The sequence below is a fragment of the Emydura macquarii genome, unplaced genomic scaffold, assembly GCF_026122565.2.
Source record: "Emydura macquarii macquarii isolate MOO-44397 ecotype Brisbane River unplaced genomic scaffold, CSIRO-AGI_Emac_v2 contig_2948, whole genome shotgun sequence".
NCBI classification, from domain to species: Eukaryota; Metazoa; Chordata; order Testudines; family Chelidae; genus Emydura; species Emydura macquarii.
Window position 1 is genome coordinate 4128390 of NW_027133085.1, and position 27048 is coordinate 4155437.

The 27048-nt window shown below is 37.8% G+C and overlaps 1 protein-coding gene across 4 annotated transcripts in view; it reads right to left on the minus strand.

The window, feature by feature from the left end:
• The window catches only part of TRIP13 (thyroid hormone receptor interactor 13), a 44818-nt gene that overhangs the window by 15618 nt on the left and 2152 nt on the right, over nucleotides 1-27048 (minus strand). For all 4 annotated transcript variants that reach the window (XR_010924164.1, XM_067569920.1, XM_067569919.1 and 1 more), the window contains exons 2-9: nucleotides 25690-25792; nucleotides 17994-18159; nucleotides 11640-11769; nucleotides 8319-8374; nucleotides 3844-3934; nucleotides 1704-1776; nucleotides 463-526; nucleotides 187-273 (exon numbers count right to left, since the gene is read on the minus strand). Coding sequence is in view for 3 of the 4 variants with exons in the window: in XM_067569920.1 (XP_067426021.1) it covers nucleotides 187-273; nucleotides 463-526; nucleotides 1704-1776; nucleotides 3844-3934; nucleotides 8319-8374; nucleotides 11640-11769; nucleotides 17994-18159; nucleotides 25690-25781 (759 nt within the window). In the remaining variant the exon portion in view is untranslated. The remainder of the gene's footprint in view (nucleotides 1-186; nucleotides 274-462; nucleotides 527-1703; nucleotides 1777-3843; nucleotides 3935-8318; nucleotides 8375-11639; nucleotides 11770-17993; nucleotides 18160-25689; nucleotides 25793-27048) is intronic.

The following is a 27048-nucleotide window of genomic DNA, read 5'->3' on the forward strand; positions in this document are numbered from 1 at the left end:
GCTGTGACGCAATTCAAATACCTTCTACCATTCTCACACACAATTAAATATAATTAGATTATTCACATCATAACCACATAATATGCTTCTATATTTTCTCTAAAAATGTAAGTGGTCATCTTTTATTCCAGTTTACATTCCCATAAATCAAACAAATTGTATATCTTAATGTCACTGAAATCATACCTCATCAATCAGTACAAATACAAGAGCATCTTTATCATCAATCAACTCTTGAATCTTCTGGAACATCTTGGTTACAAGTTTGCCACTCTGAAAAGAAAATACAAATATATTACGTTATTTTTATATAGTTTTCCAAGTCTTAGTTCATTATTTATAACTCTAATTGTATCCACATATAGGTTGGTTCCCAGAACTGATAACCAAAATCTACTATGATCTACAATAGGTGAATCTATATCACAAAGCTAAAATTGTTTAATTAGTTAAATAACATACCTCAGAAAACCACTTAGAGAAGAGGCTATGACTGTTTATCTCAATTAACTGTCCATACTTGTACCTAAAATATGGGAGAAATCAACAACAATTATATTGTAAAGTTAATTCTACTGCTGATTGCAAAGGAATCAATATCTACAGTTTATATCCTCAGTATTTAAAAAATAATTTTATGAACTGGGGTATTATAGCTTAACTGAGTCAGAATTCTTTCAACATTTGTGCTTTGTACTTACTAAAACAAATATCTGATTTATTAATAATAAAATTCAATCATTAAAAACTAAGTTTCAATCTGTTTGATGTTAGCATATCATTGTTTGCTTATGATTTCTCTATCTTCTCCACAAATATTTTTTGTCAAAGAAACCTAAGATTCGGCACTGGTTTCTATTTAGGCCCAATTCAGGTATAGACCACTATGCCAGTAATCTCCTTCTTATTTTTAGATAACTGTTTTACAGCCCAAAGTAATAGAAGTTTCATGCTAACTCTCATCAGTTCTTAAGACATCGCCCATAAAGCTGAGCTCTATATGGCTGATCCTAGAATTAAATATGTTAATATTTCATTTTAAGAGTATATAATCCAGATCTATTATACTTTTTTATGCGTAAAACTGCATTATTTGGAGTAGTAATGATTTATAATGAATAATATTTATTAAAAAGTAGGTTACCTGGTTTACTAAGATTTGTGATGCTAAATTGAATGTTAAATGTTAATGTTGTCATTATTGGTCTGTCAGAATGTACAAGATGAGAAAGGCAGGATGTGTTCATCTATGAGAAACTGAACACAAAACAAATATACATCTGGCTCTAAAAGCTACTGTTTAATTATTAAAGATATGGACTGTTTTGTGTGCAAACAAAACAACGGACCTGACACTGCCTGGCCCTTCACCTTCTGTAGTAGTTTATGAGTATGCAAAGTAAGCATAATACACTATCATTCTAAATCTGTAGCGCTTTACACCTACTGGTGTAAACAGCTGCCCAAAGTAAAAGGCATTGGTGAATTGGGCCCAGTGTCTTCAATATAAAGGTATGACAAATGTGAGCATTTGCCCTGCAACAATCCAAGCACGCTACATAAGGAACACCACTCAGCACCCAATCTCTGCATGAAAGAAAACCTGTCATGACACGTAGGTGGCAGATTTTAGCCACTCAATGGGCTACAGATGTTCAACAAAAGTAAACTGTATTTTAAACCAAAATATTAACAAAAGTTACCTGTATGAAAGTCTAATAGTCAGTTTCTGAGCCAATGCTTTGCAGAGTGAAGTTTTACCAGTTCCTGGAGGACCTACATAGAAAAACAAAACTAGCTAATATGGCCTGACATCTCTTTAGCTACTGAATTCCAAACCAGCACTAATTATATGTGACAGTATAAAACAACAACATGCTACACTACCATAGCTGCCTATTTTGAACAATTATACAGATGGTTTATTGTGTCCAAATCTTCACTAGAGTGTTAGAATTGCACCCTGTCTTTACTGCATCTTTTAACTGAGATTGTAACCAGTTACTGGCAAGGTTGCCTCTAAACATGGTCTGTGCACAGACAGATGGTTAAACTCTCAGTAACCATGGCAGTTAATGGCCTTTCCTTCTGTGCACCAGCATTATTTTTAAAATCCATCAGCACTGCATTGCCACTTACACAGCTCCATTTACTGTAGCAACAGTGAAAGCACTAGTATACACTGGGTGTAGGTGTTTTATTTCTATGCCAGCTAACCCAATTTGGAGCAAATCCAGATAGCATGATGGTTAAAGTGCCTGCACCCTTCCCTGTATGCAAGCATTCCTACCAGGGCAGATGCCTACATGGAACTTTTTTTTTAAAATAATGTAATGTAGATTGCTAGCTTAAGATGGCATGTGGTTGTCATCCTGCACCTGATTCAGCATATTTGTTTTCTACTATATAGACAGAAATGCTAACCATGCCTGCATTTGGCCAGTCCCTCCTTCCTTCCAGTAATCTGTACATTAAGACATCCTAGAGCATCCTGTCCAGTGTGCTACTGGTGGAACTGGTGACATTGTGGGTTTGCCCTTCAGACACTTCACCCCCTTCAGGAACCTTGTAGGATAGTTTCCCAGACTTTCCAAGAATGCAGCAATACAAACACGCTTAACTAGCCTGCGAAGTGTGAATATGCAAACATTGTCAAAAAAGTTCATATATGGACACTAACTTAACTGTTATTTGTAACCAGCTAAGATGATAGTGCTTTCAAGGGGTCACAAAGTCAATATTGTAGTTGTAATGTGAATACATTAAAAACAACTTCAGATTCTGTTATTCTTAGCTTTTTTCCCTACTCTAGCATAGAATGTTTTAGCATTTCATAAGTTCCATGCATTTAATTTTTATATTTAAACAAACTCACTATCACTCAAGTATTTCAACAATATAAAGGATCTAATTCTCCCTTCAAAATCATTTACAGCTTTCATTAACATTTTATATTTAGACCTATAAATAAACCAAGAGGAGAAGAGAGCTCTCAATTAATTTGCTCTATTTATTACAAAATCTCATGATAGTTCTACTAAAGTTAAGTGAATGTCCATTACTTAGCATTTCTATTAAGAATATCTATTTTTGATTCATGGACTTGGTCACAGAAGTTCATTCTGGACTGCCACTTGGTACATAACGGTTCAGTTGATATCATAATCATGTTTAAGCCATGATTCCTTCCAAAGCAACTAAGTGATGGTCCAAAGAGGATTATTGCTTCGACTAGGTAACAGACAGTAGTAAGTGAGCTCAGAGATGCTGTCTCATGCTGGATGACAGAAATACAACTAAGTACAAAAAAAAGATACAGTATGACTATTTCTAAAAGGAAATTTTTCTGATGATTTTTATCGGGCATCAGCAGATGACTTCTTAATAGTGTAATGTGGTTACTAAATTATGTGATTTCCTAATGTTATCTTGGTTCATGCATTATTCCTTATACATTGTACAAGAAATACCACAATAATTATTCACTTAAATAATTGAAAATATAATGGTTAGCATTGTATTTGAAAGTAATTATACAGCTTAGTTTATTCAACAATTAATCAATTTTAATCTGTTTAATATTAGTTATTACTTGGATATTTTGAACTGTTTCTCTGTTCCCTCTTGAATTCCACCGGTATTCTTGCCAAAGAGGGTCATTGTTCAATGACAAGCATTTCCTGTCACAGTGGGATTGCTTTCAAAGCACCACTATGGAGACTATAGGAAGAGAATCAGTGGGGAAAAGAATTTACATTCTACCACACAAGTGCAATACAGCTTACTCAAGAGTGGCTTCATTATCAATCTATTTACTCTTTATTTAGAAGTTGTAATCTTTACCATGCAGCAAAACAACTCTGTTCCAGGATATCAGGTTGCTGTCAACATTTTTGTCAGAAAACAGCACGGTTGTCATCACATAATCAAGAAGCTAGTTCAAGAGGAGGGGAAAAAAGAAAAATTAAAAACACATACTACAACAGGATCACTAATAAGAAAACACAATACATCATCACCACCACTATGAAAGTAGTGCACAGAGAGGGGAAAAATTCTAGGCCCCATTGAAGCTGAAGTTTCAACTAGTTCTAATTAACTTAGTACCATCATTTTCCCTTTTTCCTTTTAATATATTTTTCTCTTTGATACCAACCATTGTTAAGTGAAGTGTGAAAATATATCCTTAAATGAAATCCTGGTCTGCTTTTGTTTCTCAAAAGAACATTTACTTTGAGTACCCTAGATACAATAGGCATCGTTCCCTCTGAAAATATTTTACCAAGATCACTGGAAATGGCATAGAATATGGATATTGGAAATGGATTACCAAGTACCAAAATGTCTTGTAAGATATACAATTGAACCATGTGTTTAATTGTTCTATATTGTCAAATTTGATATGAACTCTCTCAGTATTCTATTCCGTTTGGGGGAAAAACATTTTCTATTGCTCCACTAACCAAATGTTGAACATTTACATTTAATGGAACTCTGTGTTTTATAGTTTCTGAAACTGTCTGAGAAAGCATCCTGTAGTTTTTTTAAAAACTACTTGTATCCATGCCCTATGAAAATGGGTTACTGTCCAATTTATCAGTGTTTTAGGTGAAAACTTGTCATTGTTCTTTCTGTATTTAGGATTTAATTTTTTACATGAAAACTGGAACAATAGAGCTGCTTCAATGTCAATCATGTCAATTTACTTTCAGATGTTCTAGAAGACTTGCATCTTTTCGTCATCATGCCTGATGTTATTTCACAAAGTTTAATGCTGTTTCTTCTGACATATAGATAGTCCATCATATGTAAATATTTCCAGTCACATTTTCTTTATTTCTTATGGAACTGTTTTTATCTGCTATTGTAAGCAATTTATACATTGCTTTGCTTGTCACAGATGTAAGTATTAAGAATTATCCAAACAAAAGAATATTTGCTTCCAAAAAGAATGTTATTCTCAGTTTTTAGATTCGTGCAGTCTTAAGTGAATGAAAGATAACAAGAAGTTTGAATCTCTGGTGACTTCACCTATAATTAGAATAGGAATACGCAATAGTATATTTTAATTTCTACTGCTATATCTCAGTTTTCTGGTCATGTTAAATTCACACTCAGAAGTCAGTGTGACATTCCTGCAATACTGCATGCCATAAGTCCTGTAGGTACAGCCATTATACAGAACAAAAGTTTTTATGTTGTACCAAAACTGTTCTTAAAAAAAAAAAGTCTATGAGAATTAGAAAATGTTCTTAACACATATTAGATGTTAATTCTTGAGATGTCTTTCACTCTTGATTACATTCTGCATTACATCCTCAATATTGTTATTTTGCAACAGTTCTCTGCAGCACTCCTTTTCTAAAATTAGAATATGTGAGAGAACAGAACAGGAGTGTCTTTATGTCTTTACTACACAGTAGTACTGTTTGTATTTTCCAGCTTTTCAAAATGTGTTTTAGTTCTGCAACACTGAGAAGTAATTTCAATTCATCTCTCTGTATTTTATTACTTTGCACTTGTATTCCTATTTCATTCTCTTTTTTAATGTTGTTTAATGATTAACTAACCAGTTTCTCTATTCCTTACCAATAATAATGTAGTATTTATTTTTCAGTGCAGCATTTGGTTCACGTCAGGTGCCTATAATTTTCAGTGTATCAGTTTATAGTTCACCTACTATACAAGAGACTAATTTTAAGATTGTGACAGCTACTCACCTATGAAATGACAGTACTGTTATCTAACAGGAAGTGCATGCAGTAGAGAAGAGAAAAGCACACAAGGGGTAGCCTGAATTAGGTCAAGGAGAAGATTTGAGAAATGATTTGCACTCTGGATAAGGGGAACAACCAATTTACAAACCTGCAGAAGACCAACTATCAAAGAGAAGGGACATTACTGAAAGTGAAAAAGTCACCAGAGACAATTCTAAAAGACAGATGATACTCTTAATGTGTTTATTGATGCTGTGTAGTTTCACAATGATACTGTATCAGAACTTAAAGAACATTTCCACTCTTCCTCAGGAACTAAGACAATATCTAAAATATTTATATTTGAAATGTTAACAACAGATTGTTTTGTTATCCATGGACTGGCTCACTTAACTGTGAAAATATTTAAGTTTTGCTTTTTCTTTCGAAGGACAACTAATAAGCATTTTTTTAAATAATGATTAACTTAGTGCCAATAAATCTGTAGTTAAACATCTAATTGTTACCATTGTCTTAATGAGCAGGCTCTGTAGCTCAAGGTTTTATTGTTTTAAAAGTTTCAGTAGATCAGTACCACCCCCTCTGATGAAGCACAGGTCTTTCATCAAGGAGCAGTGCTTGTGTGGAGCTCTGCTATTCTAAGCACCTCTTCCAGGTACCGTGAGGTCATTAAAAGATGGGGGTGTATTACAATGTGACACATTTGGCATTATTTGGGTGAATACTAATGGTGTGACTTACAGGACAAACCCCCGCCCCCGACAAACCAGAAGTTCATCATACATAGCGCCAGCCTCAATAATGGACATTTACTGCAATTTTCAACTCCTCCCTAACGTTGCTTTTTGGAGCTTTTTCATGAGAAGAGATGGGGAACCAAGAGGCTGAAAACTGCACTGAAAGTCTCTTGTTACTAAGCCAGCCTATAAGTCTGTCAAATTTCCACTGTTTTTCTAGCTCACCCTTTAGAAAAACAGGGAAAATTAGTCAGACCCTCTGTCTTCCATAAGGTAAGTTGCACACCTTCCTCATGGTCTAGAAAGCATTAAAGGTTTTCTCTCCCCCTAACCCAGACCATGCCCCATGTTGCTTTTCATTAGTATGGACTGGCTTGAACAAGGCAAGAAGAGGGAGAAGATTGTCCCCTGAAAAGTGGAGCTATGAGGTTTGTTACCACAGTAACCCCAGCATCTCCTGAAATCACTCTTTTGCTAGAGAGCAATGCAATAAGGAAAGTTCAGACCATTTGTTCACTGGTGGCTGTGCTGAGTTCATGGGAAAGCAGGGAGGGTGATTTATTATAAGGGAAAAAGTTTTAAGCAAGCAAGCAGTCTAAGCAGTAAGATATACTGCTCTATGGCTGGCTTGGAGACAGAGTCCCCTAACCTGGACTCATCTATACAATGGCCATCAGTCATCTCTAGCCTCTCACCCCAGGCGAAGGTTTCTTCTAAGTAGCATAGCTACTAAATCTGCTCTAAGAGCTTCTCCCTTATAAGATCCTTCATTTCATTACTGGAGATGTTGCTGCTCCAGCAGACTTCAGCTCCTACAACAGAAACTCATACATGGTGGCCATTAATAAAGAAATGCATTAGAGAAGAGGCATGTAGAATCTTAAGCCTGGCCTACACATAAAACTTAGGTCAAACTAACTATATCACTCAAGGGCTATGAAAAAATTTCACACCTTTTGCGACAATTAGGTTGACCTAACCTCCACTAAACCAACAGAAGAATTCTTAGAGTTTCTTAAAGCTATGAGGAGGAGGAGGAGGAGGAGGAGTGTTCAGCCAGAGGAATCCAAAAAAAGATATGACAGTCACACATTTTTTTAAAAGTCTGTGTTATAAATAGTTAATATGACAGTGTTTGTTTATTATCAAGAAACGTTATGGAAAAACCAACTGGGCTATGTAATTTCATTGTAATTTCTGTAACATTTATATGAGACTATCACTAAGCTTTAGAAACTAAATTCAAACTACAAAATGTAAAATTAGGGGGTTTTAGTCCTGCTTTCACTCAAGAGCTGAATACAACTCAAATAATGGAAACTATATTGTGGACTGTAGTAACAGCTCCAAGAACATGCTAAGTCATAATCCCTCAAGATCTCCTTTTATTCACATAAAATGTAAAACAAAGTTTTATTTTGTATGAAGTGTTATGGCCAAAACTTGAGCCTAAGTACATGAAATTAGATACCCAGCATAAATGACTTATTTTTCAGAAGTTGGGAGTGCCTAGCACTTTTGCATAAGTCAATGCAAGATGCAAGGGCTTAAGGGGTGCTGAAAAACAAGTTTTATTTAGATGCATAATTTATTATACCCATTTTGGTCTATTTTTATCCAGAAATCACCAGAAAGTTTTGTTGTATAAAATATATTAAGAAAAAAAACACAAAACAAAAAAGTCTCATTTTGCCAAATTTGGTCCTCATTTTAACTGAGTAGAAATATATTAAGTAGATATGGCTTTATAAAATCCCATGTAAAATAAGCTTCATTTCTGAAGACTGTTTCTTCCCAAGCTGCAGCACTTTATACAGGCTACCTGTTAAAACCTCTTTGTCCACTTACATGTGATTCAACTTACATGTGATTTTACTTCAACGTCATACACAAGGCTCTCCCAAAGACCATGGAATTCAACTGCAAAACAATGATATAGCCATTATGTATGACTCTAATTAATAACTAAGAACTCTCAGTTAAACCCAGTGATCTATTATCTAACATCACATTATAATGCTGACATATTTTCAAGTTGTCCCTTAATAGTAGTAAGAAAGATGCTCCACCATAATTAAAGATACAGAACAAAAACAGAATTTGAACGATAAAAATACATAGGTTAATTTTTTGCCCTGAAAGGAAAGTTTTTTATTCATGAGTGAATCTGACAGTTTGACAACTTTTCCGCATAACACTATTTGGTCAACAACTAAGTGTGGGTTAAATTATTTACTGGTTTCAACTTTCAGTAACATGTATCTATAGGTAGGAAAAAATTAATTGAATAGAGTTGCTCCCCATCAATTTATTTTCCATGTTAAACAGGTAAAAGTGAAATGGCAAATCTATTGAAAGCCTGGATATTTGTTTATTATAAAGGCCAGTTTTATAATTCAATTTGTTTACAGCAGTGGTTCTCAGCTAGGGGTAAAATGTACCACTGGGGTACACAGAGATCTTTCGGTGGTACACCAACTCATCTAGATATTTGCCTAGTTTTACAACAGGCTACATAAAAAGGACTAGCAAAGTCAGTATAAACTAAAATTTCATACAGACAATGACTTGTTTATACTCCTCTATATACACAACACACTGAAATGGAAGTACGATATTTATATTCCAGTTGATTTATTTTATAATTGTATGGTAAAAATGAGAAAGTAAGGAATTTTTCAGTAATAGTTACTGAGACACATTTGTATTTTTATGTCTGATTTTGTAAGCAAGTAGTTTAAGTGAGGAGAAACTTGGGGGTTCGCAAGACAAATTAGAATCCTGACAGGGATACAGTAGCCTGGAAAGGTTGAGAGCCGCTGGTTTACAAGACTATTGTCAGTATGTAAGAGAGAGGCTGAAAACAAGGAGTTGAAGAAAATGAGAAGAGAAAAATCAACTGCTTGATTTTGGTTTGTATTTATGTGCAGTGGTTTTTTAAATAAGAAAATTAAAAGCTTATGGATAAGTTTCAGAGATTTCAGAAAGGAAACCAAAAGGTTTTAAATGCAGGGTTTTGTCTTAATCATAGCAAGGGATTTTTATAGATGGGAGTTGAAAGCTGAGGTGGTGTCTAGGAAAGAACCACCCTACTATATTACCTTACATGGCAAAATGATGCCCAAGTGAGCAGCTGCCTCCCCACCCACAAGCCTTCTCAAGTAGTGAAACTCGAACTATGTAGTGTACTCAGAAGGTTTTCCACAGGATTGGTCAAAGTGAGAGAATGCCCTGGAACTACTGTTTCCCCATCTAAGAGTTTTCCTCACCTAAGAGTGCCCAATCTGGTTCTCCTGATGACATGGTAGTAGCAGAGAGGGATCAGCCCTATATCAATACATTCAGGGACAAATCTTATTCCTGTTTTGTGAACTAGTCCTACACTCCTGTTCTCCCTCCAGTTTTGGGGGTTTTTTCCCTTAAATGAACAGCTTGACAAGATGGGATAATGCCCATCTGATCCAATTACTGGCCTTAATCCTCATTTTTCCATAAAGTAAGGATTAGGAATAAAGGAATCCTTAAAGAATTCAATAAATTATTGAAAGTGAGTCATTGGATGACTGTCCTAACTCTCCTACAGAGGTAAACATGCACCATATTTTCTTTAAGCCTCCCATCCTGAGAGCCTTTAATTACACCAACATTTAATACTGTTTATGTCCACTACACATGGTCACCACTTTTAAAAAATTGTGATAAATCCTGTGCAACGTATACCTGGGGAGGTATCACTAGAAAAGTTATCTGTTGAGCATCACTATCCTGCTAAAATGTATGCATCATCATTGTATATAAAGTTACGAAATTTTGCTATGTTTGTTACTCAACATGTTGTGTGTCTGGGGAACACCCACAGACTTGCCTCTCAGAGGTAACAAAGAACAGTAAACAAAAGCCTTACACCTCAAGCCTCGTGTACACAAAAGGTGTGAGCAAAAGATTTGCAATTCACCTGACAGATACTATAAAATATCATGTACACTACAGAATGACTGTTTGGACCCCAGTGGGAAGGGGGTATTCCTGAAAACAGAGGAGAGTATAAATAAGGGATAATGACATCACCACTTCACTTCTCTCCCCTCCTCCCCCTTACTGAAGGCAACAGGACCATTTGGAAGACAAAGGAACATTTGAACTGGGGATAGTGGTCCTAACTGGAAAAAATTTCTAGTTACCACTGACTGATGTAGGCTTTTGGGTAAAAGAAACCCTATTGCTTCAAATTTGACTTAGCCGGATAAAGTTTAGGAAATAGCTTGCAGGTTTTTTTCCTTTTATTACCTCCTGTAACCAGTTCTGACCTTCTATGCCTATATCACTTAAAACCTATCTTTCTGTAGTTTATAAACTTATTTTAATGTTTTAATTTGAGCCACTCTGTTTTTGACTAAAGTTTGGGGAAATCTACTGAGGTTACAAAGCCTGGTGTATATTTGTACCCTTTGATAGTACGATGAACAAATTAATGAGCTTACTCTGATCAAAGGGGTCAGTGTAAGATGCACATTTCTCGGGTGCAAGGCTGGGGGAATTTGCAGGGGTCTCCCTGACTACAGATCATGAGTAGCAGTAAGGGCCTTCGTGGAACTTTGGATGTGCCTTCACTTGTTAATGGGGGTGTGAGAGAAAAGTCTGAAAGGGGCTGCTTGTCGCTAGCAAAGCAGTATGAGAATTAAGGCGGCACAATTCCACAGTCCAGGTTGTACCCCGGTGCATTTCACACACACATCGAGACAAGAGTTTGCATACATACGATTATACTTCGTGTACAAAGCAAGAATGGGTGCCCAAAAGTTAAGTGGAATGTACTACAAGTACCTGAGCAAAAGGCTTTTAGTCTGTGAAATGTTCTTGTAAAATAAGTATTCATTTAGACCATGCATTTTCAACCTCCACTCACGACCACACTTACTTCCTCCACCTCCCAATACTTCAAAATTGCATGCATAACCCAGAATCATTTGCATTACTTCCCGCAAAAGAGATGAGTACTAAAAATACCTGTCTGTTCATTGATTCCCACCTTCCCACCTGTTGTGCCCAAACTTCAGCCCATATACAAGCAGCCCTATAGCAATAGCAAAACAACTGTGTCCCCTCCTATTCGCAGATTTTCCTCTCATTCCAGATGTTCTGGACCTCCCATTGACCATCCAAGCTGGCTATCAAAGAAGAGTACCTGTAGGCAGCACCCAGTGATTGGCTGCAACAATATCCTCATTCTCTTCCTCTAGATTTTCAGTGCTTGGTCCTTCATCATTCAGATGAAAAATATGAATTGAGAGATTGCACTTGCTCAAATTAATGGGCTACAACGGATAGAAAAAAAAAAGTCAGCTTTAATAAGTAAGTAAGTTGATAAGTCGGTTAAATAACTCATTTTTGGTAGCTTGTATTAAATAACTTCTGTTTTTAGAAAAAGTTTAAGAATTGTGCTAAAAACAGAAGCAATCTGAGGCTTTTGTGTAGAGAGCTATGTTTTTATAAAAAGTGATTTTTAGTCCAGTTAATTTTTCCCCTGTAAATCACACAGAGAGACGGTATTCATGCACCTTTTGTGCATGTTCCATTCTTTCAATTCATTCAAGGTTTTGAATGTGGTACACAGGAGACTGAGCATTCCACATTTCTATTATTTATCAGAGTAACTAAAAGCTGCAAAGCCCTCTGGAACAAAGATCTCTTATGATGTCTATTGCCCAAGAACCTCTTCTAAAACATTTATTATCCAACTTTTTAATGAAATCATCAAGTGCCTGTGGGAAGAAAATCAATTTCAACCTGAATTATGAAGTTTACTTTGGGAGGGATTTATGGGGGTGGGCATTTGACTGGGTCCAAAAATTACTTGCCGGTTGACCAATCTAACATTGATTAACTACAGTTGAAGTGAAAAGAGATTAAATATTTTACAGCACTAACTTATTAGGATAGTAACAAAAAGGAGTAAGACTTTATGATCAAAAATAGGCTTAGCCTTAAAGAGATACTTATGCCCAGTTACAAAAAGCAAGTTAATTAACTCAGTAAAATATGAAACAATTAAATGAAGTTCGATCGTGAAATAATAATTACCTTTTTTAGCAATGTTAGGTCGTCATTTAAATGTGAACTTTATTCAAAACTTAACAGTGCAAGAGAAAAAATTAAATAGAAATAAAACAAAAGTTATTTTTAATGCACTTACGCTAGGTATACAGCGTCTTGCTTTACATTATGTTTTTCTTTAATCAGCCTCAACTGCTTTATCTACATTTTTGTAGTCGTCAAATTCATCAATATCTCCCTTTTCTTCCTTATCTGATGAACACTAAGCCAACTTTTCATCTGCCATTTTCTTCTCTAATCTTAGTGACAGTCACTAGTTTCCCAGATGTGGAGGCTGTCAGTCTATTTCTGGATTTTTGAATGGACAATTCCCCAAACTGACCAATTTCATTTTGTACATGCTGTAGTGCACAAAGTGTTAAAAATCTCTGACACTGTAGCTACAATGCAAGGACGACAACGCTTTTCACCATGATGGAACAAGATGTTTTGATTCAACTGCTGATATTATACTCCACATTATTTTACAATTGAACGGGCTGCTTCTTGCTTTATAATTTACTGCCTCTATCAGGTTTGTTTATTTGTATATCCTTTACAATTTGGAACAGCCACTATGAGGTCACAAGCTGAATCTAATTCATTATCAGAAAGGTCGTGGCACTAAAAGCATGGATCAAGGAGTTAGACAGCATTATTTGTGGGAGTGATCACTTAGATAAAATAATAGCATGGAAAAATCCTCTCTCTCATCAGCTTTTGCAAGTTCAACCTTCTCACAAATATTTCTTAGTATTCAGGAACTCGTTCTTGGCATCAGACAATGTAAAATTATCACTTCCCACATTCTGAAAGGCGTGAACTATAGTTTCAAGCAGTGAAATGAATTTTGCACCCAAAAGATAGCCATCAAGAATGTCAGTGCAGATTACTCGGGGAGCAACACTCAGCCAACCCTTCAACAGCAGCTGATTGAAGAGCCTTGTTGCATATCTGAAGATCTTAGAGATATTTAATAAAAGATGCCTATCAAGTATGATGAGGCTTACTCCATGTGGATGAAACGGAGCGCTATACCAAATGATGATGAAAATGGTTGCTGAGACTGGTTTGTTTTTGAAAAATTTGACAATGCTTCTCACATGTGATGAGAAAGTGGTCAGATCTTCACCACCACCAATAAAAAAAGCTGTATTTTATGGGCAGTACAGCCATAATACAGATGGGGTGGCCACTGATTCATCAACAAAGACCAAGCAGCTTTCATATTAGCTACATGGTCACTCACAACTGAAATAACCCTCCAAGGACCCCATTAATTGATTATTTTAAGCAGGTCAGCAATATATTGGGCTATATGGTGATGCTCAGTTGTGCATTGGAATGAGTAAAACACATGATTGTGGAGTTGTTCCCATGAAGTTTTAACACCCTCACTGTGAATATTGCTCTATCCATCAGGCAGCAGACACGTGAGAAGTTTGCACAATAAGAACACCAAGACACCAACGCTATTTCATGTCCTCTGCTTCAGAATTCAGAAAATTTCCTGCAAGCCGTTTCCTATTTGGTCCTTTGTAAACTGGATGCAATTTATGAAAAAAATTCTAGCATATATGGATTTTTGATTATATGAAATGGTGTATTGCTAGCATAAACACGACAGTATATTTGCCAGTGAAGTTTGTTTTTCTGACTATGATATTCTATCTTAAAACCTCTTTTATCAAATCAATTTAATGAACATCTGAAGATTTTCAGGGTGTAGGAGTTTTCAGTGCTGAAGCAGATGGAACACCAAAATTCTAATTAGAAGATGAAGAAATGTAATTAGTTTCACTTTCACTGCCATTCACCTCACTATCTTCATCAAGACTCCATGCTTTCTGATGATGTTGCCAAAGAAAGTAGAATTCACAGAATTTGTTTGAGGGTTTTTTTTGACGCAGACCAGTTTTCCCTTTCCTGCTGTTTGACTGCAATAATCTATCTTTGACAGTAGCTGGACATAGATCACAAGCATTTTTCCATTTTAGCTACATGTGTCTCATACTTAGAAGAAAAGAACTTGCACAGCTTTAACAATTTTTCCACATTCTCCTCTAGTAAAAAAGATTCCATACAAGTGATTTTGGCTTTCCCCAACTCCACATAATTTATGTCCCTTTTATTATGGACTGCTATCTAGGTTATGAAGTATCTCTTGTATTTCAATCAATCAGTAACCATTCAATTCCATTTCTAACTGCCACTGTTCCAGAAGATTCCAGTCAATCAAAATGTTTTTGGGCATGCTGCCCTCTTCCTCCCAGGATCCATAAAGACTCCAAAGTCTCATGGATGTGGAAGGTGTTGACGATCCCTTCTCCCTGCAGAAAACACAATGGACTCATAAGCAGCATCAGAAGAAGGAACAGAAGAGTCAGGGAGGGACTGCTACAGAGCTGTGATGTCACACACTCATTAGCATAGACTGTTTAATATTATCAGCAAGGTTTGGCTGGTGATAGGTGGGGTGGGTTAGGAGAGGAATGTTTGAGAAGGCAGGAGTGGGGATTTATTTATATGGGCATTGAATGTGGGTTGTTTCCTTTATGCAGGGTCCTGGAGGGAGGGGTTAATAGCTGTGATACTTTGGTTTATGAAAGGAGAGCCTTAATGGCTGTGCATCTTTTCTCTGTGGTGAAGGAAGAGGTTTAAGAACCATGAACCCTCCCCCGATTCCACTATTTCCTTCTGAGTTAATTACTGTATGTCTAGTCAGTTTACAGTACAAGCTCTTCAGGGCAGGGACCATATTTCTTTAATGTGTTTTTTAAGGCACCAAGTACAGTGATGACCTGGTATACACATATATACATACTTACAATGTTTGTTCAGGAGCCAAATTAGCAATCAATATTACCCAAAAGAGCAACAGTTGTGTGAATGACAGGGGACATTTAGGGTTTTTTTTTTTTTTATTATATATTTTCTTATAGCAAATTAATTAATAACTTGGTGCAAGCTGGTAACTTAATTGGTTAATATAGTACAAGCATCCTAATTGTTAACTGATCTAAGTTATTAACCAATTAAATCAGTGTATTGGGTGCAAAGAGCCACTTGCAGCCAGAGAGCCACAGGGTGTCACTATCCTAGAAGATTCCAGCCAATCAAGATGCTCAACTTTTAATTAATTCCCCCCCCCCCCCCCCAACAGATTGTATTAGCATGTAGTAAGGTGAGTGATAAAGACATTTAAGTACACTTGCTAACAGATGGCACCATGATGCAATCAAAAAAGTATGACAACGCCTACTTCAGAGTATCCTTGCTGAACACAATGTTTGACCATAATCAAATAGGCAGTCACTTGATCAGTTTACCAACCCCAGAGTTGTAGTTTATTTTCAGGTTTAAACCCCTAATTTACTGCTGCTAATTATAAATTACACACACTACAAAAAATGTGAAACAAAGTAAACTATTAAAAGTAAATTCACAAGTTGCTCCACTTATCCCCATCATGCAAAGCCAGATGCATTTACCTTCAATTCTAGGTAAATTATTTATTAGTAAAATCCCACTTGGTTATTAGTCTTTAATTTTGGTGTAACTTTATTGGACAAAAAAATATTAACTTTCTGAAATGCTAAAGGGGAGTTGTGACAGAAGTGTAACTAATATGTAATAATCTGTAATAGTTCTATGAACGTTCAATGAACAGTTATTCTATATGGATTATAAGACTTTCCTGTGTGAATGCACTGATCTAATTTATATTGGAGCTGAGGAAAGAACAAACTGGGAAAGCCTTTTGAGGGGAGAAAAGGGGTTGCCAACAGCTGTCTAGAGAGACAGGCTGCAACAGACAGCTTGTGGAGGATTGAGTTTTCCCAGATTCAGAGAATGATCAGCCTTAGGGAAGAACCAGATATGCATATAGTATGCTTTACTGTTTAAAATAGTTTCTGTGAAATGCATTTGTTATAAATTATACCTTGCTTTAAGGAAGCTGTTTGGTCACTAATTGCCACTGTCACTGTCCCAGAGGGAACAGAATTGCAAGCTCTGAGCATAAGTCAGACCTACCAAGGTAATCAGTTGATACACAGAGGACTGCACTCCAGAGCCCAATCATAGAGGGAGAATTAAGTAAGCTCAGAGGTGCACTTTGCCCAGTAGAAACCAGAAAACTTTTTACTACCAAACTAACTTCAAGAGCTGATTCACCTACAAACAGGGGCCTCTATATTTTGAAGTGTCAACAATCTTAGTTTCTAGAAATGAACAGCTATTAATGAAAAAAATTATGAAACAATGTTATGAAATAATGAAAACAATGTTTTGAATTCCTTTCAAGAAAATTTCATCCTTTGACAAACATTATGAACTAGGATACCAACAAAAATAATGGAATGACTTCAAATTCTAAGGCAACCACTACTGGTCGCTACTTAAATATTAACTTTATACAGATGACATTTTGTAAAAGACTAAGGAGTCTTAACCACTTTGCTTGGGGTCTCTCCTACATTTATCTCATATGCTCCACCAGGATGGTTAGACTCCTTGGAACATTTATGCTACCTAATGTAATCGTGAATCATCTTATTCATATACATGTCTACTCACATCTACTCATCACATCTTAGCCTCAACAACATCCTATGACAATGAGTTCTACAGGTTAAATACCTATTGCATAAAAGTATTTCCTTTTACCACTTTAGATTTGGCAGTATTTTAATTTTGTTAGTGTTCCCTTGTTCTAGTATGAGAGAGGGTAAATAGGTTTGCTGGTTGAAATCAGACACATTTTGTCTTTCACCTGAAGAATCATGCCTCTTTTCTGGTCAATTCATGAAAGAAAGAATCAGACACAGAATTAAATTTGGAACTGGTTATAGCTATGGATATTTTCAGGATTTCTTACGACATTATTGCACCACCTTTTCCCCATCCCTTAGAGGTAAAATGTTTATCCTTTTGCTCCAAGGAAACAGTTTGAAAACAGCTGTACCATGCAACATTTATATTCTGTAGAACATTGCTAAAGGAATACATTTAATTGAAAATATGAGAACTTGATACTGTATAACCAGAAGATGAATGAAAATTTGTGGTATTCAGCTTCCTGCCAGTATATCTCAATGCCGCTCTCTTGTTGATATACACAGTCTTTATAACAACTGCATACACATTTATTTGTCTCATTGGGAAGAAGAAATAATTATGTGAAATTTGTATCCATCTTTTGCAGTGCAATGATTGCTGCTGTACTTGGTCCTGATTTAGGTTTTACACACACAAAACTGAACATTTTGAAAGAAAACAAAAACAAAACATACACTATTAAATAATTGACTCAAATAGTGGAGGCTAAAGCTAAGAGTCAGCTTAGTTAAACTGATTATTATAATTTAATCTGATTTAATAGCAAGTTGATAACATTTTTCCTATAAAAATTTTATGCTTTTTATCTTTACAAACGTTTGGATACCTGTCTTTCTTTCAGTTTTAGCTCTGTGTCCACGATTGACACAGACTGCACATTGTTGTTCAGAAAACCATCATCAAACTCAGTCCATGTGTAATCACCAAAAACGACGTTATGTCTGTTTAGCAGCTTTAAGACACTCAGCCTGATATCTTCTTTCTTTGAGGTGCTAATAAGAGAAACATTATTTGTTAAGCACCAGAGATATGCTTGGTAGCATGCAAGATTAAATACCCAAAGAGCTTTAAAAAAAAATAAATAAATAAATAAAAAAAGCCTTTCCCCCAAAGGGTTTAGAAACAGAAAATGGAAAATATTTTTTCTTCTAGAAAAAGTCAAGTGTTCTAATACTTGCCAGAAATTAAGCTATCAGTTGTCAAAAGTACTAGCAGAAGCTACACTGAAACAGCACACAAGAGTCAGGTTTAAAGTATCTGTGTTTATTTTTGTATGTGAAACTGAATGTTCACATACCAGAGGAAAAACAGCTACTAACCTGTTTTGTAACTGTTGTTCTTTGAGATATGTTTCATGTCCATTCCAGTGTATTCACACCCAGTGCACTTGCATCAGAGATTTTTCCCTTAGCAGTACCCATTGGGGCAGCTCATGAACCCTCTTGCTGCCTGGTGCTGCTGCACAATGGTATAAAGGCCAGGACCACCCCCCGCACTGCCCTCAGTTCCTTCTTACCACACAGACTCCAATATAGAAGGAAAGGAGGGTGGGTCATGGACGGGTCATGCACAACATCTCAGAAAACAGTTACAGGTTAGGAACTCTTTTTTCTTTCAAGTAATTGCACATATCCATTCCATGGCAGGTGACCCATGAGCAGTTCTGTCCAGAGGTGAGATCACAGTTTACTCAGATAAGGATGGAAGGACTACACACATCCAAATCTGGCACTCTCTAAATTGTTAAGAGATAGCACCATAAAAAGCAAAAGTACGTACTGATGACCAAGTTGCAGCTCTACAAGCATCCAGTATAGACACTTTAGCTAGAAAACCTGCAGAGGCTGCGTGCAATCTTGTTGAACATGTTAACATCCTGCTTGGTGGAATTACATTGGCCATATTGTAGCACAAACATATAAAGGAGGAAATACACAACAAAGTTATTTGAGAGGAGACCAGAAGTGCCTTCCATCCTATCCATGACTACTACAAACAGTTGTGAAGATAACTTAAATGGTTTAGTCTGATGCAAATAAAACACAAATGCTCCCCTAACATCTGATGTGTGGAGTCTCTCTTCATTATTATGAGCAAGAGGTTTAGGAAAGAATGCTGGTAAATACACTGCCTCATTGATGTGGAAATAAAAAACCACTTTGGTGAGAGACTTTGGATGAAGGTATAAGCATATCCTGCCCTTGTTATAGACTGTATACAGTGGGTCAGATACCAGGGGTCTCAATTCTCCTACTCTCCTTGCCAAGATAGCTTTTTTGGTGGCAGTTATCTTTACTGAAAGATGCAGCAACAAACAGCAGATCAAAAGGGCGGGCCCATTAGCTTCGTTAACACCATGTTTAAGTTAAAAGTGGACTACGACCCTCTAGTCAGGGATATAACTGTCCCAGACCCTTCAGAAACCTGAACGATGTAGGATTGGAGAAAAGTGGAAGATTATCAAATGGAATGGGAAAGCAGAGAGCGGCTAGGTGAACCTGATGACACTAATGGCAAGACCTTGTTGTTTCAGGTATAACAAATAGTCCAACACATGTTGTATTGGAACCTGGACTAGTCAAATACTTTTTTGCTGAGACCACAAAGAGAATCATTTCCACTTCAACAGATAAGTACATCTAGAAGGTTTTCTGCTTTTCAAGAGAATGTTTTGAACATCCCTTGAACAGACCTCTTCCTAACTGTTAGCCATGGAGCATCCATATTGTATGACTAAAAGCACATGGGCTGGGATGAAGGAGGCACCCATGGTCCTGTGACATCAGGTCTGGTTCTGGTGGTAATGGAGCTCTGGTTGAGAGTGTCAGCAGAGTGGAAAAATCAATGCTGGCAAGGCCATACCCGTGCTATGAGGATTATGCAAGCATACCCCTGCTTTATTTTTACCACCACCATGGGTAGAAACAGATCCAGAGGGTATGCATACATGAGATTATCTTCCCAGGGCAACAGGAAAGCATCCATCAGAAACCCTGGACTGTGACCTACTCATGAACAAAACTGATGACAATTCCTGTAGTGTCAAGTTGCAAAACAGGTCTCTATGGTGAACCCCCCTGGCTTGAAAAATAAGTCTGACTATATCTGGCCAGAGAAACAACTCATGGTCACTGGTGAAAGACCTGCTCAAACGATCTCCCAGGTTGTTCTGGATGCCCACAATGTGGGAGGTGAATCCTAGGTGGTGAATCGCATTGCCAATACAAAACTCCCAAAGCAGTATTGCTTCTTGGCATAGGAAATCCAAACTGGCCACTCCCTGTCTGTTCATGTAGAACATTGCTGCTGTGTTGTCCATAAGAACTAATAAGTTATTTCCCTTGACGTGGGGAAGTAAAGCAAGACAAACTAAACAAATGACTCAACTCCCTCATGTTTATGTGAGCGGCCACATCTTGGCCAGACCAGAGACCTTGAGTCAGTGGAGTCCCCAGGTGGGCTCCCCAACCTAGGGCAGAAGAGTCTGTAACAAGAGTCAATGTAGTTTGTGGGGAAACGAAAGGCACTACCACACATAGGGTGGATGGACCCAACCACCACACCAAAAGAGAATTGTAGTGTAGTGCCTTTTGCCTAAGTCGATCTGTGTTAGGTCGACTTACAGCCACCGCAGTAATTGGTGGCTGACATCCACACTATCCTACTTCTGTCGGTGGTGCACATCCTCTCCAGAAGCACTCCCACCGACTGAAGAGAGGTAGTGTAGAGATCTGAGAGCCAAGGTACTCAGCTCCGCGCAGCAACCCGGCTTTTTGCCTCCCAGTTAGGAGCAGTGGGGGAACCTAACTACGATCCATCAGATCCACGTCTGCAGTCCAGTTGGCTGCCGTGCTCCTGGCAGTCAGCAGGGAGCCAGGACCCCGGGGACAGTAGGGCTCCCACCAAGGAGTGGAGATCAGGCAGGAGCCCAGCTGGGGAGCTGGCTGGCTTTCATGTCAATTTCACAGCTCCAGCTTGCCAAATTCAGAGTTCCCTTGGAGCAAGAAATTGACAAGACAGCCAAACAGCCAATGTAAGGAATGCAATGTCTACACAGACCCTGCATCCCCCTAACTACACCTCCCATGGAAGTGGAATTATTATGTCAGTGTAGCAGGACAATTATATCGACGGGAGCAAGACTGTAGTGTAGACACTGACACGGTTAGATTGACAAACTGCCTTACAGCTAATGTTGACCTAACTTTGTAGTGTAAATCACTGGTTCTCAACCAGGGGTACATGTACCATTGGGGATACACAAAGGTCTTCCAGGGGTACATCAACTCATCTAGATGTATGCCTAGTTTTACAACAGGCTACATAAAAAGCACTAGCCAAGTCAGTACAAACTAAAATTTCACAGACAATGACTTGCTTATATTGCTCTGTATACTGTACACTGAAATGTAAGTACAATATTTATATTCCAATCAATTTATTTTATAATTATATGGTAAAGTGAGAAACTAAGCAATTTTTCAGTAATAGTATGTTATGGCTCATTTGTATTTTTATGTCTGATTTTTGAAAGCAAGTAGTTTTTAAGTGAGGTGAAACTTGGGAGTATGCAAGACAAATCAGACTCTTGAAAGGGGTACAGTAGTCTGGGAAGGTTGAGAACCACTGGTGTAGATCAAGTCTAAGACTCCTGTGGACACTCGAACCAACATGACCAGTGGGTGATGAACTAGGGAGTACACTGAGCTCAGACAGCTCTGCAGTTTCTGAGATGAAGTCTAGCATGCCGAACTATGTAAGTGCATGAGACCATATGCCCCAGAAGCAAAAGGCAGTTCCTTACTCTCATGGCAGGATGGTCTTTCAGGTCCAATGAAATGTCCAACATTGACTGGAATCTGGTTTGCAAGAGGAAAGCCCTGGCTACTGTAGAATCCAGAACCACTCCCATAAACTCTGTTCTCTGAACAAGTGAGATGATTCACTTTTCCTCATTGACCAGTAACCCCAGCATGCTGAATGTGGATTCTATCTTGGCTACACTGAACACTACCTACCTCTTTGATTGGCCTCTCACCAGCCAATCATAAAGAAACATTTGTACTCAATTTCCTTAGAAATGCAGCCACCACTACCATGCACTTCGTCTGCAGCCCCATGGGTTTTTACGATGTGATTGACCATAAATCTGATGAATCTTCTGTGGCTCTGATGAATTGCCACATGGAACTATGCATTCTGTAAGTCAAAGGGAGCATACCAGCTGCCAGGATCCAAGGAGGGGATAATAGAAGCCAGAGTGACCATGCAAAACTTTATTTTCTTTATATAATTTGTTCAGCTCTCACAGGTCTAGTATGGGTCTGAGACCTCCTTTTGTCTTTGGAATGATAAAGTAGCATGAAAAAAAACCTTTTCCTCTGTGTAGAGGAAGCACCTCCTCTATGGCTCCCAGAAGGAGGAAAGATTTCACCTCCTGAAGAAGAACTTCCTCATGCGAGTGGTCCCTGAAAAGGGATTGCGAATAGGGATTAGAAGGGGAGTAGAAAAGGATGGTGGGATTGAGTTTAAGACCCACTGGTCTGTAATAATACAGATCCAAGAACTTAGGAAGTGGGATAGCCTCTTGGAAACAGACAGGAGAAGCTGGCATAATGTAAACTGCCTTCAACTAGCATGTCAGATTTACTGCTTGATGTTCCCAAATTGTCGGGACGAGCTCACTATAGATTGAAAGTGAGGTGGTGGACATTTGACCTTTCCCATTCCTCCTAAACTGGTCATACTGTTGAGGTGCAAAGGACTGATTAACACTGGAATGACTGAGTGCAGAACTATTTCTTCTTTGGGAACGATGTTTAAATCATCAAAGACTACAGTGTAGCTCTACAGTCCACGAGATCATGCAATTTGGCATCAGTCTGCTGGGAAAAAAAGGTCGATCCCTCAAAGACAAGATCATGATTTTTCTTATTAGACTACATATATATTATTCTCATGCATCTATGCATGGGAGTGCTCTCCTGAATTACTTCCACCTGTCCATCCAGGGAGGAAGCAACCCTCTTCACAGGTCTTGATAGGCCCTGTAATCTTCCTGGAAAGGTGAGGCTATATCAGACACCACTACCTTGTCAGGGGACAAGGAGAAGGAACATAAAGCCGGTTGAGGTAAAGCGCCATATAATTCCTCTAATGGAGGATCTGCTAGGGCAGGTTGCTCGCTTGGTACCCAACTTGGTAGCGGGGATGGTTTTGTGTGGCTTCTCATGCAAATTATCCCGATGCCTACTGGGGGGGATCTGGAAGGAGGAGACCCTGGAGCGGATTTGGTGGTGTAAGGGAACCCCGATGAGTTTGAATATGGCCATTCAGATCCCTACCTCTTTTGACAAAGGCTCCATGCTCATTGGCCAACATGGGATCTCAGCTGGGTATCAAGGGTGAAAAGCCCTGGAAGGAGAGCACCAGCTTCTGCCCTGAGGCCAAGATACAAACAATCCAATTTAGAATGATGAACCCAAGACACCAGCCAAGGAGGTCTGGTACCCCTTGATGCCAAGGAGCTACATCAAAAGTGCAGAGACAATGGTACTGAAGAAAAGTATACTAGGCTTGCCCCCTTGATGACACGAGGCGAGGTACAGAAGGGTCACAAATGTGCTCACGGTATCAACAGCTGAGCTCTACCTTCAGGTAAGTCAGACTCAGATATCATCAGTACCAGAGAAGCTGTCTCTTAAATGCTTGTGAGGCTGGTACCAAGAGACACAAGAGATTCTCTGCCATGGTATACGGCTCCGATGTAGTGGGCACCAAAACATTTCCTTAATGCTGTTAAATCAAAAGGTGACAAATAGCGATCCAGCATTGGTCGGTCTCAACAATACTGATAGTTGAGTTGACAATCCTGCCAGAAGTGCTATTCTGCACCAGGGAACCCTGCTTACTTGTTGGTTGAGGGAGCTGGGGACATAGACCTCAAAAGACGAGTCCTCTGATGTCCTCTACCTATGCTACTTTCTTGGATCAGTGAAGGAGATCAGCGTTGAGGCGCTGCAATATCTGGAGGTGCACTCCTCATAGAAGTGGACATACTTGGTGCCCACCTTCAGCAGGAGGGCTCCAAAGGTAGACACAAGGCTGCCTCCATAAGAAGGTACTATAGTCTTGCTTCCCTGTCTATTTTAGTTCAGGGGGTAAATCCCAGGAGATTTGGTACCTGTCTCAAAGGTGAACTGCCCTGAGGTACTTCAGATAGCTGGAGTGGAGGGTCACTCTCTGGCATGGACTTTTTGCATCATATGCAAGGCTTGAAGCCCAGAGACTATGACATGCCTGAGAACTGGGCGTGGGAACCCAAAACATATATACACTAAGTACAATACTAAATAAATGAAATTTACCAAAGAAACTATAAAACTACAAGACACATACCAACCATATACACTAGAAAAAACAATTTAAGAGAAATGGAGAATACACTTGCAAAAGTAAGGTTGATATGCTCAGACTACCAACACGGGCAGTAAGAAGGAACAGAGGGATCGGGGGCAGCACTGCCCATTATATCATGTTGCAACAGCATGAGACAGCAGAGGAAACATGCCACCCTCAACAGTTACAACAAAAGGAAAAAAGCCTCTGATGCTAGTGCACTGGATGTGCACACACTTGAAGTGGAATGGACATTTAAAAAAAAAAAATCCACTAAAAGAACACTGTGCTGACTGCCTGCCAGCTGCAAAGGAAACACAGAATACAAGTGCTAGCAGCTTTCTTGAATGGAACTCAGTTATACAATCTGGGTGTATCTTTTGCTTGGAATGGAAGAAAAGTGGACTGAAGGCTGTATATTTAGCTTGAAGACTCAGTTGTCCCTTCCTGGGAACAACTGACACGTCAGGATGCTGTGGTGACATTAGAGGATCTCTAGTTTATCAAGACAAAAGATTTGGAGAAAGGAAACCTATTTTAAAAATAATTTAGCAATTTCAGTTAGATACTTCAGGAAGTAAATACAGCTTTCTTAGTAGTTAAGCATTGTTTTAAAGCATGGTAGAACTTTTTCTTTTGAAAAAAGCCATCAGATTATATAGGAACACTTTAGACAATGAGCATCACATTTAAATTTACATATATGTAGTTTTCCTACCCTGACAAGGTTATGATTTTTCTTATTAGACTACATGTATATTATTCTCATGAAAAAGCAGTTACATACTTAATAGTTTATATTTATCAATGGATTGCAATACTGTTAATATTCAGACAGCAATACCAAGATAAAAATATATTAAATAAAATCCAAGGTCAGAGTTAAGTTTGTGGTGGTGAAATATATATTTCATGAAAGGAATAAGTTTAATACATGGGTGGTGTATGTTTTTATTTTTCTTCAGTGAATTGATTGTATTAGTGGTGTGATAGGTAAGCACACTTATTTAACCACCTTTACTAGTTTTTGAAATGACATTTGTGTTTTGGAAAAGCTAGTAAGTTCTTGTGATGTATGTTAGACTTCATTCATATACAGTCGAAATGGCCAGTTTACAACAAACCTGTTTGATTTCTGATGAACTTCTACATGTATCTGCACAGAATCACATACATTTGGAAGTGCCTGTTTTAAATCACCAGCTGCCTCATCCATTTTATTTAGTCCTAAAAAGAAATTAAATGATAATGGTTACTAAAGGAATGCCTCCAATAGCCTTTACTGTGATGAGTTGTGAAAACATCAGAATGATAAAGCATTTCCCCATTCTAATAATAATTAAGACAAAGTAATATTTATGGAATGCCAGTGGGGATGCGGATCTGTGGCTATAATGCTTTCTGGAGGAGGGTAGTTTAATCAAACTGAAAAAAGTGATGGAAAGATTAAACAAAATAAAGGGGTTTTGTCACAACAGTTCTATCAGCCTTAAATCCAGGCAAACAATATATACAAGCTTCCATATCACAGTCCACACCTCTACATAAATTACCGTACATTAGCTTTCAGCAATTTACATCTACAAACTGCTTTATAAACTCATTATTCTGTTGCATTAATTTAACTGGAACATATATGGGCCAATACCCAGTCACTGTCCAACATTAAACAGTGTTAAACAAGGCTCAGTGTTTGAGATTCAGAGACCTTAGCTTACTTAGTACCATGGCAAACACACCATTAACATTCTTTTAAACTTTTATTATAGATAAAGAAAAGATGGAAAAACAGTTAAAGCATCTGAAATGTAACATTAAGTGAGGCTTCAATATTTAAACATTTTTTTGTTCTCTTTTCCTTTATTTGGAGAGTTTTTAAGAAGGAAAATCCCCATTATTTGACAGTCTCTTAGCTGGCATAAAAAATGATAACTGTCCTTTTAGGGAAAAGAGAAGTTAACGGAGATGGGCTGGAGCTGTTGTTAAAGTCTGATCCTGTTTCATCCAAGGTGGTGTTTGGGATTCAGTTGGAACCAGCAGAGGTCAAGGTCATCTGGTTTCTCTCTTTTGCTCAGTTTGACCAGGACTTCTATCAGAATTAGGATGAAGGTCCAGCACCCCAGAAGACAATGGGGATGACAATCATGATAGTGACACACACTCCAGTAGCCAGTTTCTCCCCCCCACTCTTCCAAAGACTCTTTAAGGCCCCAAAAAGGGAGTGGAACAGTCCATGTGTTCATTATTTTGTCCACCAATTAGGTTTAGTTTCCAACACACTAATTTTGGTTCACTAGTCTGATTCCACACTTTTCTTGTATACCAAGAATCATCTTAATACAATCCTTGAGTTTTATCAGTAGGCCTTTTTGTTTGAACTAATTTAGTCTGTCTCCCTTTCGTACCTTTTCCCATCGATATTTGTTGTTATAAGTTATTACTCACTTCTTATAGCTAAACTCATAATTAGGGTAAATATGTAG